Source organism: Symphalangus syndactylus, chromosome 15 (assembly GCF_028878055.3).
Source record: "Symphalangus syndactylus isolate Jambi chromosome 15, NHGRI_mSymSyn1-v2.1_pri, whole genome shotgun sequence".
In the NCBI taxonomy this organism is placed as follows: Eukaryota; Metazoa; Chordata; class Mammalia; order Primates; family Hylobatidae; genus Symphalangus; species Symphalangus syndactylus.
The window spans coordinates 93950413-93965852 of NC_072437.2; the positions used below are offsets into that span (position 1 = coordinate 93950413).

Here is a 15440-nt window from a genome sequence, read left to right on the forward strand (position 1 = left end):
TTGAAAGTAGAAAGAGGGAAAAACATTTAATAAATATTAACCAAAAGAAAGTTTGTGTGGTTACATTATTATCAGATGAAGAAAAAATAAAGCAAAAAGTATTACTAGAGACAGAGGTGCATTAACATATTGATGAAAGTCCAATTCATTAGTAAGATGTAAACAATTCTAAATTTGCATATTTCTAATATCAAAGTTTCAAAAATATTAAGCAAAAAATGACAGAACAAGAAAAGAAAATTGACAAATACACTATGATGAGGTAGATTTTAATCACATCTTTGTCATAAATTTACAAAACAAAAATATCAGAAAAAAATATGGGTGATATGACCATTCCAATAAACAAGCCAGGTCTAATGAACATATATAGCGTCCTGTATCATGTGACGGGAGCTATGCCTTCTGTTCCCAGGAGCAATTATAAAAATTGACAATATATTAGCTCACAGAGCAAGTCTTAATTGTATCAAAGAATCACTATCATCTAGACCACATTATCTGACCATAATGCAATTAATAACAAAAACATAATAAAAAACTTTGACTTTTTAAAGTATAATTCTAGATCAGGCACAGTGGCTCATGCCTGTAATCTCAGCATTTTGGAAGGGCGGGGTGGTGGTAGAGGGGGATCATTTGAGGTCAGGAGTTCGAGACCAGTCTGGCCAACAGGTGAAACATCCATCTCTACTAAAAATGAAAAAGTTAGCCGGGTGTGGAGGTACACACTTTTATCCCAGCTACTCAGGAGGCTGAGGCACTAGAATCGTCTGAGCATGGGAGGCAGAGGTTGCAGTGAGCAGAGATTGCACCACTGCTCTCCAGCCTGGGTGACAGAGTGAGACTCCACCTGAAAAAAAAAAAAAAAAACAACAAAACAAATTGTAATTCTAAATAGTTCCTTGGTCAAAAAAGAAAGCATAAAGGAAATAAAACCTGAATAGAATAGAATAAAGGACATAAAAATTTTAAGAGCATAAATTAATTAAACAAAACACAACATTTAGTAGAAAGGATCAACAAAATAAAAACCTGGTTCCTTGAAAAAAAATAAAACTGACAGATCTTTAGCAAACTGATGAAGTAAGCAAGCAGCTACAAAGAATGGAAAATGAAACATTGCAAATACAACAGCAATTACACAGATACAAATAGCATGAACAATAAATAAATTTTAAAATTTAAGGAAAATGGACAAATTCCTGGAAACATATAATTTACAAAACTAACTTAAGAAGAAAATTAAAACCTGAAATTGAAAATATGAAGGTGGATATTTAGCCTGTATGCAACTATACAGTCATACTATTTGCTTAGGACCAGGGTCTATTCTGATTAACTGGTGTAACCATTCGAATTGGTTGTTAAATAGTTTATCACCAAGCCTATAATCATTAATGAAATATAGTCAGTAGTCGATTCCCACAAAGAAAACAGGCTGGGCGAGGTGGCTCACGCCTGTAATCCCAACACTTTGGGAGGCCGAGGCAGGCAGATCACCTGCAGTCAGGAGTTGGAGACAAGCCTGGCCAACATGGTGAAACCCATCTTAACTAAAAACAGAAAGATTAGTCAGGCATGGTGGCAGGCGCCTGTAAACCCAGCTACTCAAGAGGCCGAGGCAGGAGAATCCTTTGAACCTGGGAGGCGGAGGTTGCAGTGAGCTGAGATGACACCACTGTACTCCAGCCCGGGCGAAAAGAGCGAGACTCAGAAACAAACCAACAACAACAACAACAACAAAAAACAAAACACCAGGTCCAGGTCCAAGTAGTTTTATAGGCAAGTTTACCGGGATCCAAAGGCAGATAATTCCAATCCTAAACTCTTTCAGGGAGTATAAAAGAAGGAACATCTCCTAACTCATTTTATGAGACTAATATAACTTCATACAAAAACCACAGAAGAAAAAAATTACAATCTAACTCCACTCTTGATTACGGATAAAAATCTTAAACAAAATATTAGCAACCATATCCACATAATGATCAATAGGGTTTATTCCAGGAATGTAAGGTTACTGCACCATTAGACAATTTATTAATGTAACTGACCATATCAACAGATTAAAATAGAAAAATCATATAGTCATTTCAAAAGAGGCAGAAAAAACATTCAATAAATTTTAACAAGCCACTTACAATTAAAACAAATAAACAAACAACTCTTATCCAAAAAGGGTAGAAAAGAACATCCTTAGCCTACCTAATAAAGAGTATCTGCAAAAATAAATCTCTGGCAAATGTAATTCTCCACAGCAAAAAAAAAAAAAAAAAAAAAAGTTAAAAGCATTCCGTTTAAAAGGATGTAAGACAATGAGATAAATTAGCATCATTCCTAATAACTTTGTGTTGGAGTTCTAGCCATTGCAGAATATCAAAAACAATGAAAACAATAACAACAAAACACAAAGAAGACTCAGAAAGGAAAAAATCAAATTGTCATAATTTATAAATTCAATAATTCTCTACGTGGGTAACTCAAAGAGTCTGCTACAAATTGTAAGAAAATGAAACATTTTGCAGGATTGCTAGACATAAAATCAACAGGCAAAAGTCAATTGCATTTCTATTAACACAAGACAGATGCAAAACCCAATTTTAAGGGGATACAATAACACAAAATGTAAAATATCTAGAAATAAATCCAACAAAAATATTTTTTAGAGATGGGGTTGTGCTATGTTGCCCAGTCTGGTCTTTAACTTTTGGACTCAAGTGATCCTTCTGCCTCAGCTTCCCAAATAGCTGGGATTACAGACTAAGCCACTACACCTGGTTCAATGTTTTTAAAATCAAATCATTCTAGACCACAGAAAAAGACAGAAAGCTCCACATTTAATTGTATAAAGCCAGCAAAATATTAATCTGAATATCTGATTAAAAAAATAGTACAAAAAAGGAAAATACAGAATGACCTCACTTAAGACTATAACTGCAAAATTTCTGGATACAATTTTAAGAAACAATATTTCAGAATAAAAAATATAAACAAGTAGGATTAGTCTAGGAATACAGGTACGGTTTCAATATTAAGAAACCCGTCGATATAATTCATCATGCCAGCAAATTAGTGGGGGAAAAATAGTGATTATATAAATAGATGATTAAAAGGCATTTGAAAAAGTTGAGCAGTCATCCCAATTAAAAACTCTCTATAACGTCTGACGAGAAGATGTTTTAGTCAGCAGAAGCTAACTTGTCTTACAAAGAGCCCCAAACTTTATTGGCTTGACACAGTAAGTTATTTTCCCTCATGTCATAATCCAGTGTGGGACAACAATGGAGCTCTCCTACCCACCGTCATTCAAAGACCTGGGCTCTTTCCATCAGTAGTTCTTCCATATTCTAGAAAGATGTCCCAAGTCTTCTGCATCTGACTGGTAGAGAAAGGAAGGCAGTGTGGAGAGTGTGGGAGGCTCAGGGTTAGTACTGGAAACATAATCTTTCTTTTCCACCCACATTCTTCTGATCAAAATTCAGTTAGGTTGGGTCTACATAACCATAAGCAAGACTGGAAAATGTAGTTGATCTGTGTTCTCAGGAGAAAAGGAAAATGTATGGGTGAGCATCTAGCCAGTCTCTGCCACAGAAAGTTACCACCTAAAATATTAAAGACCTTACCAAAAAACTAATATATCATCCCAAAGAGTGAAACACTAAATATACTTACACTGAAATCAGGAAAAAGACTGGGACATTCACTATCACCATTATTTATTCAACATTATTTTGGAGGTTGTAGCAAGTACAGTAAGATAAGGAAAGAAAATAATATAAATTTGGGAAAGAAGAGATTAAATTATCTTTTTGCTGATAATATGCCAACATATTTAGAAGCTCTAAGACATGCTTAGAAAGAACATATCTGTTTAATTGAGTAACATGGCTGGACACAATACACAAAGATACATAAATATGTGAATATACATACGTGTGTAATTATTCTCCATATGTTCTCTTCGTTTGCTTCTATCTAAATAACTCTTGGGGTTTACACAAGCTCTCAATGTCATCTGTGAAACCTACAGACTATTGCTTATGGCAGAAAAAATGCACTCACCTTGTGAGCTACTCTCTTACATAACCATGTACTCCACTTTTACCAGATCAGTTGTTTGTTTACCAATTTCTAGTTGTGCTTGCTCCTAAACATTTTTATGACAGTTGTACTGTTATTATAAACCAAGTAACTTGAACAAATACTACTGAAGCCAATACATAATAATGTGACAAGAATGAATTTTTGTTTTCATGGAAGCTCAGTTGTCTGTTTTAGAAAGATTCAATAAGGACAGGTTGCAAAAAAATGCTGTTGGTTTGGGCATAACAATTGTAAAGCATGAGGAGAAAATTTTAAGATTTTGTATTTGCATTTTTCTACAAGTCTTATTAAGTTATTGAACCACATTAGAGAAATCCAAACTGATAACTGTATATGATGCATTATCAATGTAGTTTATGCAAGAAAGATATCATGGTACTCCAAATCAGTAGACCCATACTTAAGAGAAGGACCTTGTCCTACATCGCATTATGGATAAATGAATATATATATATACACACACACATATGTTTTATGTTAAAATATTTTAAATATGTATTACCACTACACCATAACCTAGCCTATCCTGATTAAAGCTAGGCTAGGTTATATTACAGTAATAAAAAAGTAAAACCAGAAAAACCCTTAAGTCTCAGTGACTTAAAATCACAGACTCTTTATCTGGATGACATCCAGAACCACTGTCTTCTATATGATGACATTCTAGCTACTATACCCTTTTGGTACTTCTACGCAGCATATACTTCTATTATCACTATGGCAGGGAAGATATGGAGAATCATGCTTCAACTTCTCAATGCTTCTGTGCAGGAATGAAACACACACACCACTTCTACTCACATTTTCATTGGCCAGGATTAGTCACATGGTTATACGTTTTTTTTTTTTTTTGGAGATAGAGTCTGGAGTGCAGTGGCGAGATCTTGGTTCACTGCAACTTCCGCCTCCCGGGTTCAAGCGATTCTCATGCCTCAACCTCCCTAGTAGCTAGGATTACAGGCATCTGCCACCACGCCAGGCTAATTTTGTTTTGTATTTTTTAGTAGAGACAGGGTTTTGCCATGTTGGCCAGGCTGGTCTCAAACTCCTGACTTCAGGTGATCCACCTGCCTTGGCCTCCCAAAGTATTGGGATTACAGGCGTGATCCACTGCACCTGGCTGGCTATATTTAAGAGATAAGAAAAAGCGTCATCTTCTTGCATACTTGAAAGTAAGAGAGAAACCAATTATTGTTGAATGGAGATAAACGTCTATTGCATAGGTATCATTTTCTAGGATTTCTCAATCTCGCCAACTTAACAATGAAATATTGTGATACATGGTATTAGTGATGACAATATTTGCTGCCCTTCAAGTTAAGAGTATTGATCCTATCTCACTGGTTATTTCTTAGGTGTCGGGCTTGGCATTGTGACTTGAAGGGCCCTTCCTTGTGGAGAACATATGCATCCCGGATGCTTCAGTGTCGGATATGGGCACTTCTTGCTTTGGCTTATAAAGTGTGGGGGAAGTGATGTGTGACACTTCCTGGCAGGAGCTTTAAGAACCAGGCTGGGCGCGGTGGCTCACGCTTGTAATCCCAGCACTTTGGGAGGCTGAGGCGGGTGGATCACGAGGTCAGGAGATCGAGACCACGGTGAAACCCCGACTCTACTAAAAAATACAAAAAATTGGCCAGGCGTGGTGGCGGGCGCCTGTAGTCCCAGCTACTCGGAGAGGCTGAGGCAGGAGAATGGCGTGAACCCGGGAGGCAGAGCTTGCAGTGAGCCGAGACTGCACCACTGCACTCCAGCCTGGGTGACAGAGCGAGACTCCGTCTCAAAAAAAAAAAAAAAAAAAAAAAAAGAACCAGTAGATGCTATACTTTGACTCCTCTCTACTACAAGACTGCAATGTGCCCGACAGCAATGGCTTCATTAGCCTGGGCCCCAGAGTGAGGGTGATGTGAAGCAGAGCTGCAGCCAGCTTGGGATGGGCATGCAGTATGAGCAGGAAATTTTTTGTTGTTACAAGCCACTGAGATTTTCAGGTTGCTTGTTATTGCAGTGTAATTTAGACAAAGCTGACTAATACACATACCATCCTTACTGCATCTGTAGGAATGGTTACAGTAGTAACCAAAAAGAAGTGAGAATGGAAAAACACAGTCATATGCCACATGATGATATTTCAGTCAACAACGGACTGCACATATGATGGTGGTCCCTTAAGATTATAATGAAACACCTTATTTTTACTGTTCCTTTTCCATGTTTAGATATATTTAAATAAGCAAACACCACTGTATTACAGTGGCCTACAGGATTCCATACAGTAACATACCATGCAGGTTTGTAACCTAGGAACAATAGGCTAGACCAGACAGCCTAGGTGTTAGTAGGCTATCCCACCTAGGTTTGTGTAACGACGCTGACATTTTTCACAACGACAAAATCACCTAATGCTGCATTTCTCGGAACGTATCCCTATCACTAAGAGACATATGACTATATTCTTTCTGTAATAGTGATAAAAGTACAGAATGCTTAAGGCTAAATTTGACAAGACAGGTTTAAGACACATGAAGAAAATAAAACATTATTGAAAGACATAAAGCATGTCAATTCTCCAAAAATCCATATATAAATTTCATGTAATTCTAATCATAATTCCAATGGTTTCTTTTTAATTTGATAAAGGCATTTTAAAGTTCATGTGGAACAGAACTGATATGTGTTGGCTAGTATTACTCAGAAAAATAAATAGATCTTTAAAATGGGGAGTGCCAAAATGCATCTTAGTATATATGGGATTTTAACATAGCCATCTAGAGGAAAAAAACTAGACCCCTATTTAATGCATATCCAAAGTTAAATCCCATATGGATTTAAAACAAAAATGTAAAAAAAAGTTAGAATAAAATTTAAGAGAATGAATTTATACACTACAGGTTAGGAAAACATTCTCAACTGAAATAGCAAACCAGGGAATTGCAAAGGAAAAGATAATTTTTTAAACATGTGTATTGTCAAAGATACCATAAAGAAAAGAATAATCTTATTATATAGTAGACTTCAAGAAATATCTGGGATGTATTAGAAAAAGGTTAATATCTACAGTATGAAATGAGTGACCAAAAATTTACAGGAAAAAGAAAAAAAAACTCCACAGAAAAATGAATAAAGAATGTGTGAATAGACATTTTCAGAAAATCTAAACAGTAAACATGAAAAAATGCATGATCTGAATAGTAATCAGAAAGATCCAAACCAAAGTAATCCTGAGTTATCACTTCTCACCCATCAGAACCACAAAAGTTAAATTTCTGTTGACAGAAATGTGAACTTAAACCACTTGGAATCATGTTTACCGGGGAAGCTGTTTGAAAGCAACCCTTTAATATAGTGGTCAAGGAGGAAATTATTTAGCATTGCAATGCACCAAATATAACTACACTATTTTGAAAGTTCAGCTTTTCATGAAATGGATTTTGACAAGACTCTGACTTAGGCTGCTCGTTGTATCTCCCACAGTGTATGTTCCTCTTGGCTCCAAACTCAGAATTTTGCAACTACTTTTGGTCACTGGACAGCGTTTTTTTATTTCATGACCACTCCAACCCTTGAATACATGGAAGCTCCTAATGGCACTGCCTGGCACACCCTAACCACACAAGTTCTGGCAGCCCTGGTTGAACTCTGGCTAACTCGACCTTTTCGGATCTGTGACTCATATGGCTGTCTACACCTGATTCTGATTCTTCACCTAGTTTCTCAGCCCCTACTTTCTCCACTTACTCCTACTCCTTCCCCACTCCCCATCCTTCTTGGGAATCTCTCAGCACGTGGATACCTACTGTAGTAAATAAATTAGACCAAGTGCTAATGGTGTCCTGGAGCTAATTTCACCCAGTTCCCACCACCACACCTTTCACACAGAGAAGCATAGTTTGATAAGCTCACTTACTCTGGAGATGGGGAGAATCACTTCAAAAGCAGGTAAGAGTGGAGGGGGGCGGGTTACTAGCAGAAAGGCTATTACGATGTTCCTAATGAAAAATGACAGCTCCACAAAGATGGTGAATGGAGTTTATAGTCTAACAAGGAGAAGCACATGTGAAAACAAGAGGTACAACAGTGTGTTACTGCTGGTGAGATATAATTACTCATATGTATGCATAAACAATGAAGCATAAAGGGTCTATTTTCCCCAAGTAGGGAAAGTAGGGCAGCAGAGAAGGTCAACAAAGGTTTTGTAGAGGAAGCGATGCTTGACCTGACATGGTTTGATAGCACATTCCAAAAAGAGGGGAGAACAGGAAAAAATGTATAGGGGTATGAAATTAACATTAACAGAGAATTCCAAGTACTTTAATATGACTGGAGTAAAGAATTTAAGAGTGGGGTTGACAGATTACAGAAAGCCTGTTTCACATTCTAAAGAGTCATAAATTAAGACTGTAGGGCGGGCAAAGAGGAGCTATTCAGGGCTTTAAGGAGGAAAGTAATCGATCTGAATTTTAGAAAACAAACAACTTTGGCAGCGGTGTGGAGGACGGTTTGGAATAAGCAAGGATGTCTGCTTGTGGCTCAAGTGTCAGGTAATTAATTCTGTTATCCATGATACTCTACTTCTCAACCAGGCAAGTTCATCAAGGAATTTTAGAAACAATACTTTTCTTTCTTGCTCATGTAAAAACACCTAACTAGAATGATAAACAAACAAGGTCTTCTTTTTTTTCTAAACTCTATTGTATAAACTTAGTTGGACACCCTCATTTAATAAATGGGTGAGGTTGAATAGCTTTTGGCATTAATCCCAGATACTGAAACAGTGAGAAAACAACAAAACATGGAACATAATATCTATCCATAACTCCAATTGTATGGTTAGGGTTATTGGAGAATTTTAAGAGTTATGATTTCCCTGGCAAAGTGTCAAAAAAAATACCTTCAAAAATTATTCCAAACAGCCATTTGGCATCTAATCATGCTGACATAATGAAAAATGTTGAATAAATTGCCTACGTGTAATTTCTCATTCCTGAAGAAGTAAAGGAAGGATGTTTTCTAAGTCTCCACAATGACGGGTTTTATTAAATAATAACATGCTCATAAAAAAGTCAAAAGAAAATTTCCGAGCTCACTTAGAAAATAGAATCAATCTATTTTTTTCTTAAAGATAAACAGATATATTCTGTCACATAGAAGAACGTCTAAGGATATCCACCAATACATTCACATGGGTTATCTCTGGGTGATGCGTTTAAGTGTTCTCTATTTCCTTCTTGTTGCCTTTTGGCGTTGTCTGATTTTCTGTAGTGAACATGCATTGCTTCTGGAAGAAAAAACAAAAAAGTCAAATACCAACCATACAATCAGAATGTTGTAGGCCATCTTTTTCAGCTCTCTGATTCTGCATCGACTTTCTAATTCTGAATAAGATTAATGTAAACTGCTTTCAAGGTAACCTTCTGGTGTGTTTTGAGTAGGCTAAATTTCTTTCCTCAAGTCTGTATCTTCAGGGAATAAATTTTTGAATTTTCAAAATACAGATATTCCCACTAATTATTCATGCCAGTGGAGGGGAATATTGACACTATCCAAAAATGTAACGGAACTGAAACCATCATGTATACATGTATATTATATTAGGCTTTGTGAGGCTCTGCACATGATACTTTTGGCAGATATGCTTTCTGAATTAAATTTTTATTTGGTTAATATTAAAATTACTCCATGCTCCCACATGTGGGCTGGCAAATGATGGGAGGAGGCTATAGTAGAAGAAATAGGTGTAGAATTTAAAATTCATTGCATATAATCTATCAGCTATATGCTGTGCAGGCAAATGAATAAAGATTATGGTGAAAATATAAACCAATTTTGAGCACAGACAGACCTAAAACAGGGCTATAAAAGCATGAAAAATGGAATGCTAACTTGTGCCATGTCTGATGCAATGCAGATGTAAAGTAGTAAAATAAAACTCCTGGATTCCAAATAGTCTACTCTAGTACTTATTCTCAAAACCCAGCTTTTCATAATCAGAAGACACTCTTTTAAAAGCAGCTGCATCTGAAATCACAGCCAGTAAAATATTTCAGAATATGAAACACTCATCTCTTACGGTTAAAGAAAAGGGTTAAATGAACTTAATATTTCTCCATCTCTTAACACATAGGAAGGGGCTTGCAAAGAAGATTTGTAAACATGACTTATCCTAAATTATGCATATTGAACCTTCCCCAACACTGTAAGAATTTAGATCATTTAAAGATTTGGATATATTTTTTATAACTTATAGATTCTTTTCAGGCCCCCGAAAACCTAGTAATTTTCTTATTGTTTAAGATTTGTATAATACCACTGCCCTTAAATGAACTACTCCTCCACCCCGAGCCTTGTAGGGAAGAACAATTTTTTTTTTTTTTTTTTTTTTTGAGACAGAGTCTCGCTCTATCGCTCAGGCTGGAGTGCAGTGGCACAATCTCGGCTCACTGCAACCTCCACCTCCTGGGTTCAAGTGATTCTCCTGCCTCAGTCTCCCGAGTAGCTGGGATTATAGGCGTGCACCACCATGCCCAGCTAATTTTATATTTTTAGTAGACACGGGGTGTCACCATGTTGGCCAGGCTGGTCTCCAACTCCTGACCTCAGGTGATCCCGCCTGCCTCAGCCTCCCAAAGTGCTGAGATTACAGGAGTGAGTCTCTGCGCCTGGCCTGCCTCCTGTTTCTAACAGCTGCATCTTTGTCCTTGATTCCTTCTCACACCTGTTCTAGGCATCTGAGAGATCATTATCTCAATCATTCCTTCTTGCTGCTTCTCTTCCCTGCTGTCTTCACTCTTGCCCCTTCACCAACTCTTTCTAACATCTGCCTAACAAACTTTGGTCTGTCCAATCATGCACATGAAACAAAAACAAAACCCAACTTTCATTCAAACCAAAATCCTGATTCTATTTTTTGAAATGGACAACTTTCTGAAAAGAACGATCTATAAAATTTAGCTGCCTCCATTTTCTTCTTATAAATTCTTCATTCCTAACAATCTGGTTTATAGTTAAACTGCTCACCAGAAGATTATGCAAATGACATCCCATTTGCCAAACCCCACTGATCTTCCCATAATCATTATCTGACATCACTGGTCATTCCCTTATCTCAACATCGTATCTTCCTTAGCTCTGAGACGTTTTCAGACCTCTCTTCTCTACGCCTCTTTCATGCCTCTCCTAGCTTGCTAAGTTCTAAAGAGACATTCACTACATCTAGATTTCAAAATCCTGCTGAGTACCTGCCTAAAGTACGCAAGGCACTATGCTGTGGAGATAGAGCAGCTTTTAAGAGGGGGCTAACCAAGCAGGCTGGGTAATAGGGTTTGGGTGCCCAGGGCCAAGCTTAGGCAAATAACAGAAAAGAGCAAAGTAAGTGTAATTTCAGATCGTTAGAGAGCACTAAAATTTAGAAGACCCAAATTCAGCTGACAAGATGAAGTACGAGAATAGTACCCAAACAGGAAACAGATGAGGTAACAAATGGGGAAAGAGCTAGAAGGAGGGAGGAGGGTTCTTGCCAGATGTGAATGAAGCTGAATTTGTCCTCAGTTTACCTATCTATGTTACCAGACTGACTTAAGAGTAAAGTCAAAGACGACTACAAAAAGTAAAATAAAATAGGGTGCTTGTTCTCATATGATGCCTCAGCGTTTTCTGTGAAATGTGCATAATGATAGTATCTACCTCACAGGATTAATTGAAACAATATATGCAAAGAACTAAACCCTGGCCTGACATGTAACAAATGTTAGCTATCATTATTAATATTCTATCCTCTAAGCTATTTAACATAAAGCTTAAGTAAATATAATTAAATCATTCCAGCATCAAATCTAATTTTCTTCTTAAGTATTTAGCATACTCAAAAGTACCCCGTATTAGTTAATACTGAACAAACCATTGAAAATAGGATATAAACTTGGGTGTAAGACTCAAAATAAAGGGAATTTTCTCCCTGCTGAGCCACTAAAACAACTCTTCACACTGGTCACCAAAAGCCTATTTTCAGGGCTTTATGATCCCTTTTTAGCTACTTTTGAACTACTTTCTAACCTCTCAATACTTTCTTGCCCTTTTGATTAGAAGATGGCACAGCCTTTAAAGCAGGCTCCCCTTCTTCTGGCTGTCTTTTGAATTCTAGTATTTCTTAGGTTCACTCCTACTTTTTCCTTCCTTTCAAAGCCTTTCCAACATGTGACACTACCTTAGCGTACCATTAGTGGCTTAAATGGTATCCTGGTTCCTACTTTCTCCCAATCTTAGTCTGTCCTTCATGCTGCCACCAGAATTTTTTTTTTTTTAATGCCAAATGTTTGTGAAAAGACCTCCATTATCTCCTGTTGTCTATAAGAAAAAGCCCTAAACCTCAGCATACCATAGAAGGCCCTTCGTTTTGGCCCCAACCTGTCCCTCCAACCTCAACTCATTTTGCTTCACCTGCTCACCCAGAGCTCCAGCCACAGGGAATGTTTTCCATTACTCAGATAACAACATGACTTTTCACAAATCTCTTGCCTTTCCACGTTCCTCTTCCGTGAATGCTGTTTTCTCCTGCTCCCAACAACTTTCTGGTTTAGCCCCTTTCTCTATCAAGCATTTATCACACTGCATTTTATTATTATTATTATTTGAGATGGAGTCTTGCTGTGTCACCCAGGCTGGAGGGCAGTGGCGCGATCTCTGCTCACCGCAACCTCTACCTCTCAGGTTCAAGCGACTCTCCTGCCTCAGTCTCCTGAACAGCTGGGACTACAGGCATGCAACATGATGTCTGGCTAATTTTTTTTTTTTTTTTTTTGTATCTTTAGTAGAGATGGGCTTTTGCCATGTTGGCCAGGCTGGTGTCGAACTCCTGACCTCAAGTGATCTGCCTGCCTCGGGCTCCCAAAGTGCTAGGATTACAGGCGTGAGCCACTGCACTCGGCCCATGCTGCATTTTAAGTATCTGTTTACATGTCTATTTCCCCAGGAAAGTACATAAGCATCTCAGGTACAGGGAATTGCCCTTTCCTTCTTTATAGCTCCAGAATCTAGTACCAAGCAAATGTTCAATATATATTCATTTGAACTGTGAGCAATCAGCAAATGTTAAAATAATTTTTAAGAAAAGATTCGCAGTTTTACCATTTCTCAGGTGGAACTGACGGAAAGAAAAACAGATGCAAAAGAAACACTCCAACTCAAATCTCAGGATTAAACATGGCTATTGTGAAGGACCAGGAGACACCTAAAGGACAGCAGGGCAGAACATTTAACATCTGGAACTTCAAAGTTGTATGACCATGGCAGTGAATATACATAACATATATGGCCTTATCATTTCCCTCTCTCAAATCCTTCGACGGCTTTTTAAAGACAAAGCCTCATCCTTAATCTTGCCTACAAAGGCTGCATAAAAAACTTGTAGCTAGGTCCCATGATGCATGCCTGTAATTCCAATTACTCGGGAGGCTGCAGCAGGAGAATCGCTTGAGCCCAGGAGTTCAATGCAGGCCTGGGCAACATAGCTAAACCCTATCATTATTTAAAACAAACAAACAAAAACAACAACAAAAACCACTTGCCTCCATCTACTTACAATCTCATCTCACAGTACTCTCCACTTTACTTTCTGAACTTTAGCCAGACTTAGGCCTTCTTTCCAGTTCCGTTTTTGCACAAGCAGATCTGCACGTAATGTTATTTTAAATACCCTACCACCCCAAACTAGTTCGCTCTTATCCTTTAGCTGTCAGTCCAAAGATTCCCTAAGGTGTCTCCATCCCGTGGCAGCAGACTATAATGCCGTTTTATTACATTATATTTGAACAATACAGAATAGTGTAATGAGCATGGATTCTAGACTCATAAATATGTCCTTAGGCATATTTATTTAAGCCCTTCATGTCTCGGTTTCTTCACCTGTAAATTGTACTCGTAAGGTTATTGGAAAGATTAAATGAGATAAAGGATGTAAGCACTTAGAACTGTGTTGATAACGCAGTTCAAAGAGCCCAACATATGTCGGTCATGATCACATTTACTTAATTTGTAGTCACTATCATCCCCTCTCTCCCCTCTAGCCCCCGGAGTACCCCTGCTCCTCTAGCCCAGAGGCCACACCAGCCTGGTCCTTTTTTGTATTCCTAGCCTCAGCACAGCGTTCGGAACATACCAGGCCTTCAATATTATGTTTTTTAAAAATGACAAAAGCCTTGTGTCCCAATTTTGCTTTATTAGCCGAGCGATCTCAAGCAAATCACTCAAATCACCTATGCCTCGTTTATCCTTCTGTGAAATGTAATAGCTAACTCAGAGAGGTTTTGTGTTACATAAAGCGATGTACCTACAAAAGCACACTGCACTTCTTAAAACGCCGTACAAACCGTAGATGTTTATTAATAAACCGGAGTCCGTGTCTTCCTTCCCCTCAGGCACGTCTCGTCCCGACCCCTCCCTCCTCCCAGCCCACACCCTTACTGCGCCCTTGGCCCTCGGTCCCTTGGGATTGCAAGCGTGGGAGCCTCGGCCCCGCGCAGCTCCCTCCAGCGTCCCGCGCCCTCCTTCCTTCCTCGCCCGGACGGACGCACTTCCGGCGGATGTGGGGGGGCAGCCCTCGGAAACGGAAGTGAGCGGCGGGGTCGACTGACGGTAACGGGGCAGAGAGGCTGTTCGCAGAGCTGCGGAAGATGGTGAGTGGGTACCCGGGCGGCCGGAGTTCCACGCGGGCTCGGGACCGTGGCTCGGCAGAAACAGGCAGTCGCCTCCCAACCAGTCCCCGGTGGCGGTGGCGGCAGCGTGGGGCTGAGGCCGGCCTTGGGCGCCATAATCTGTCGAGTCACGGGGTTTGGGTGGGTCGTGGCTGTCGCCGGGGCCCGGCACTGGTCCCACTAGCAGCGCTTCGGCTTCATCCTACTCCTCTTAGCTCGGTTTGCGCCCTTGCATCCCTTAGACCCCAGAAGGCCCAGACCACCTTCCCTTACTTGGCGCAGAAGTGGAAAAGGCAGCCGCGAAAGTGCAACGTTCTGTGGGGTGGCGCTGCCGACCCTTTCCTTGAGGGGTAACCTCTGAGAGCCCAGAGCCTTCAGACTCGTCATCTCTCCCAGTCCCCGCCCTTGTAACTGCCTGGTAAACAACCCACAACTATAGGTCGCATTTGTGTAACGCAGCTTTGCTCTACAAACTTTTTTGAGAGCTTGTAGTGTGCTAGGTGTTAGAAGGGAAAAAATCTGACAGTTGCTATTCCCCGCTTGTCAGTATTGTTAGTGCATCTCCTCCCTCCCTCTCCTCGCCACCACTTTTTCTTTCTTTTTAACTTAGAAGTTGTGGTATTTGAGAAGAATACTGAGTCACCA

General features: G+C 39.1%; 1 protein-coding gene and 1 long non-coding RNA gene across 2 annotated transcripts in view; one reads left to right on the plus strand and one right to left on the minus strand.

The window, feature by feature from the left end:
- LOC129463969 (uncharacterized) lies at positions 1-10497 on the minus strand. Its single transcript, XR_008651367.2, has 2 exons — positions 3304-10497; positions 1-853 (listed from the first exon to the last, which is right to left on the minus strand). It is a non-coding gene; the product is annotated as an uncharacterized lncRNA (long non-coding RNA).
- Positions 10497-15440, plus strand: part of POMP (proteasome maturation protein) — a 23546-nt gene continuing 18602 nt past the window's right edge. Inside the window, exon 1 of the mRNA XM_055244322.2 lies at positions 10497-14777. Within this exon, the coding sequence (XP_055100297.1) occupies positions 14775-14777 (3 nt within the window). The 5' untranslated portion in view covers positions 10497-14774. The remainder of the gene's footprint in view (positions 14778-15440) is intronic.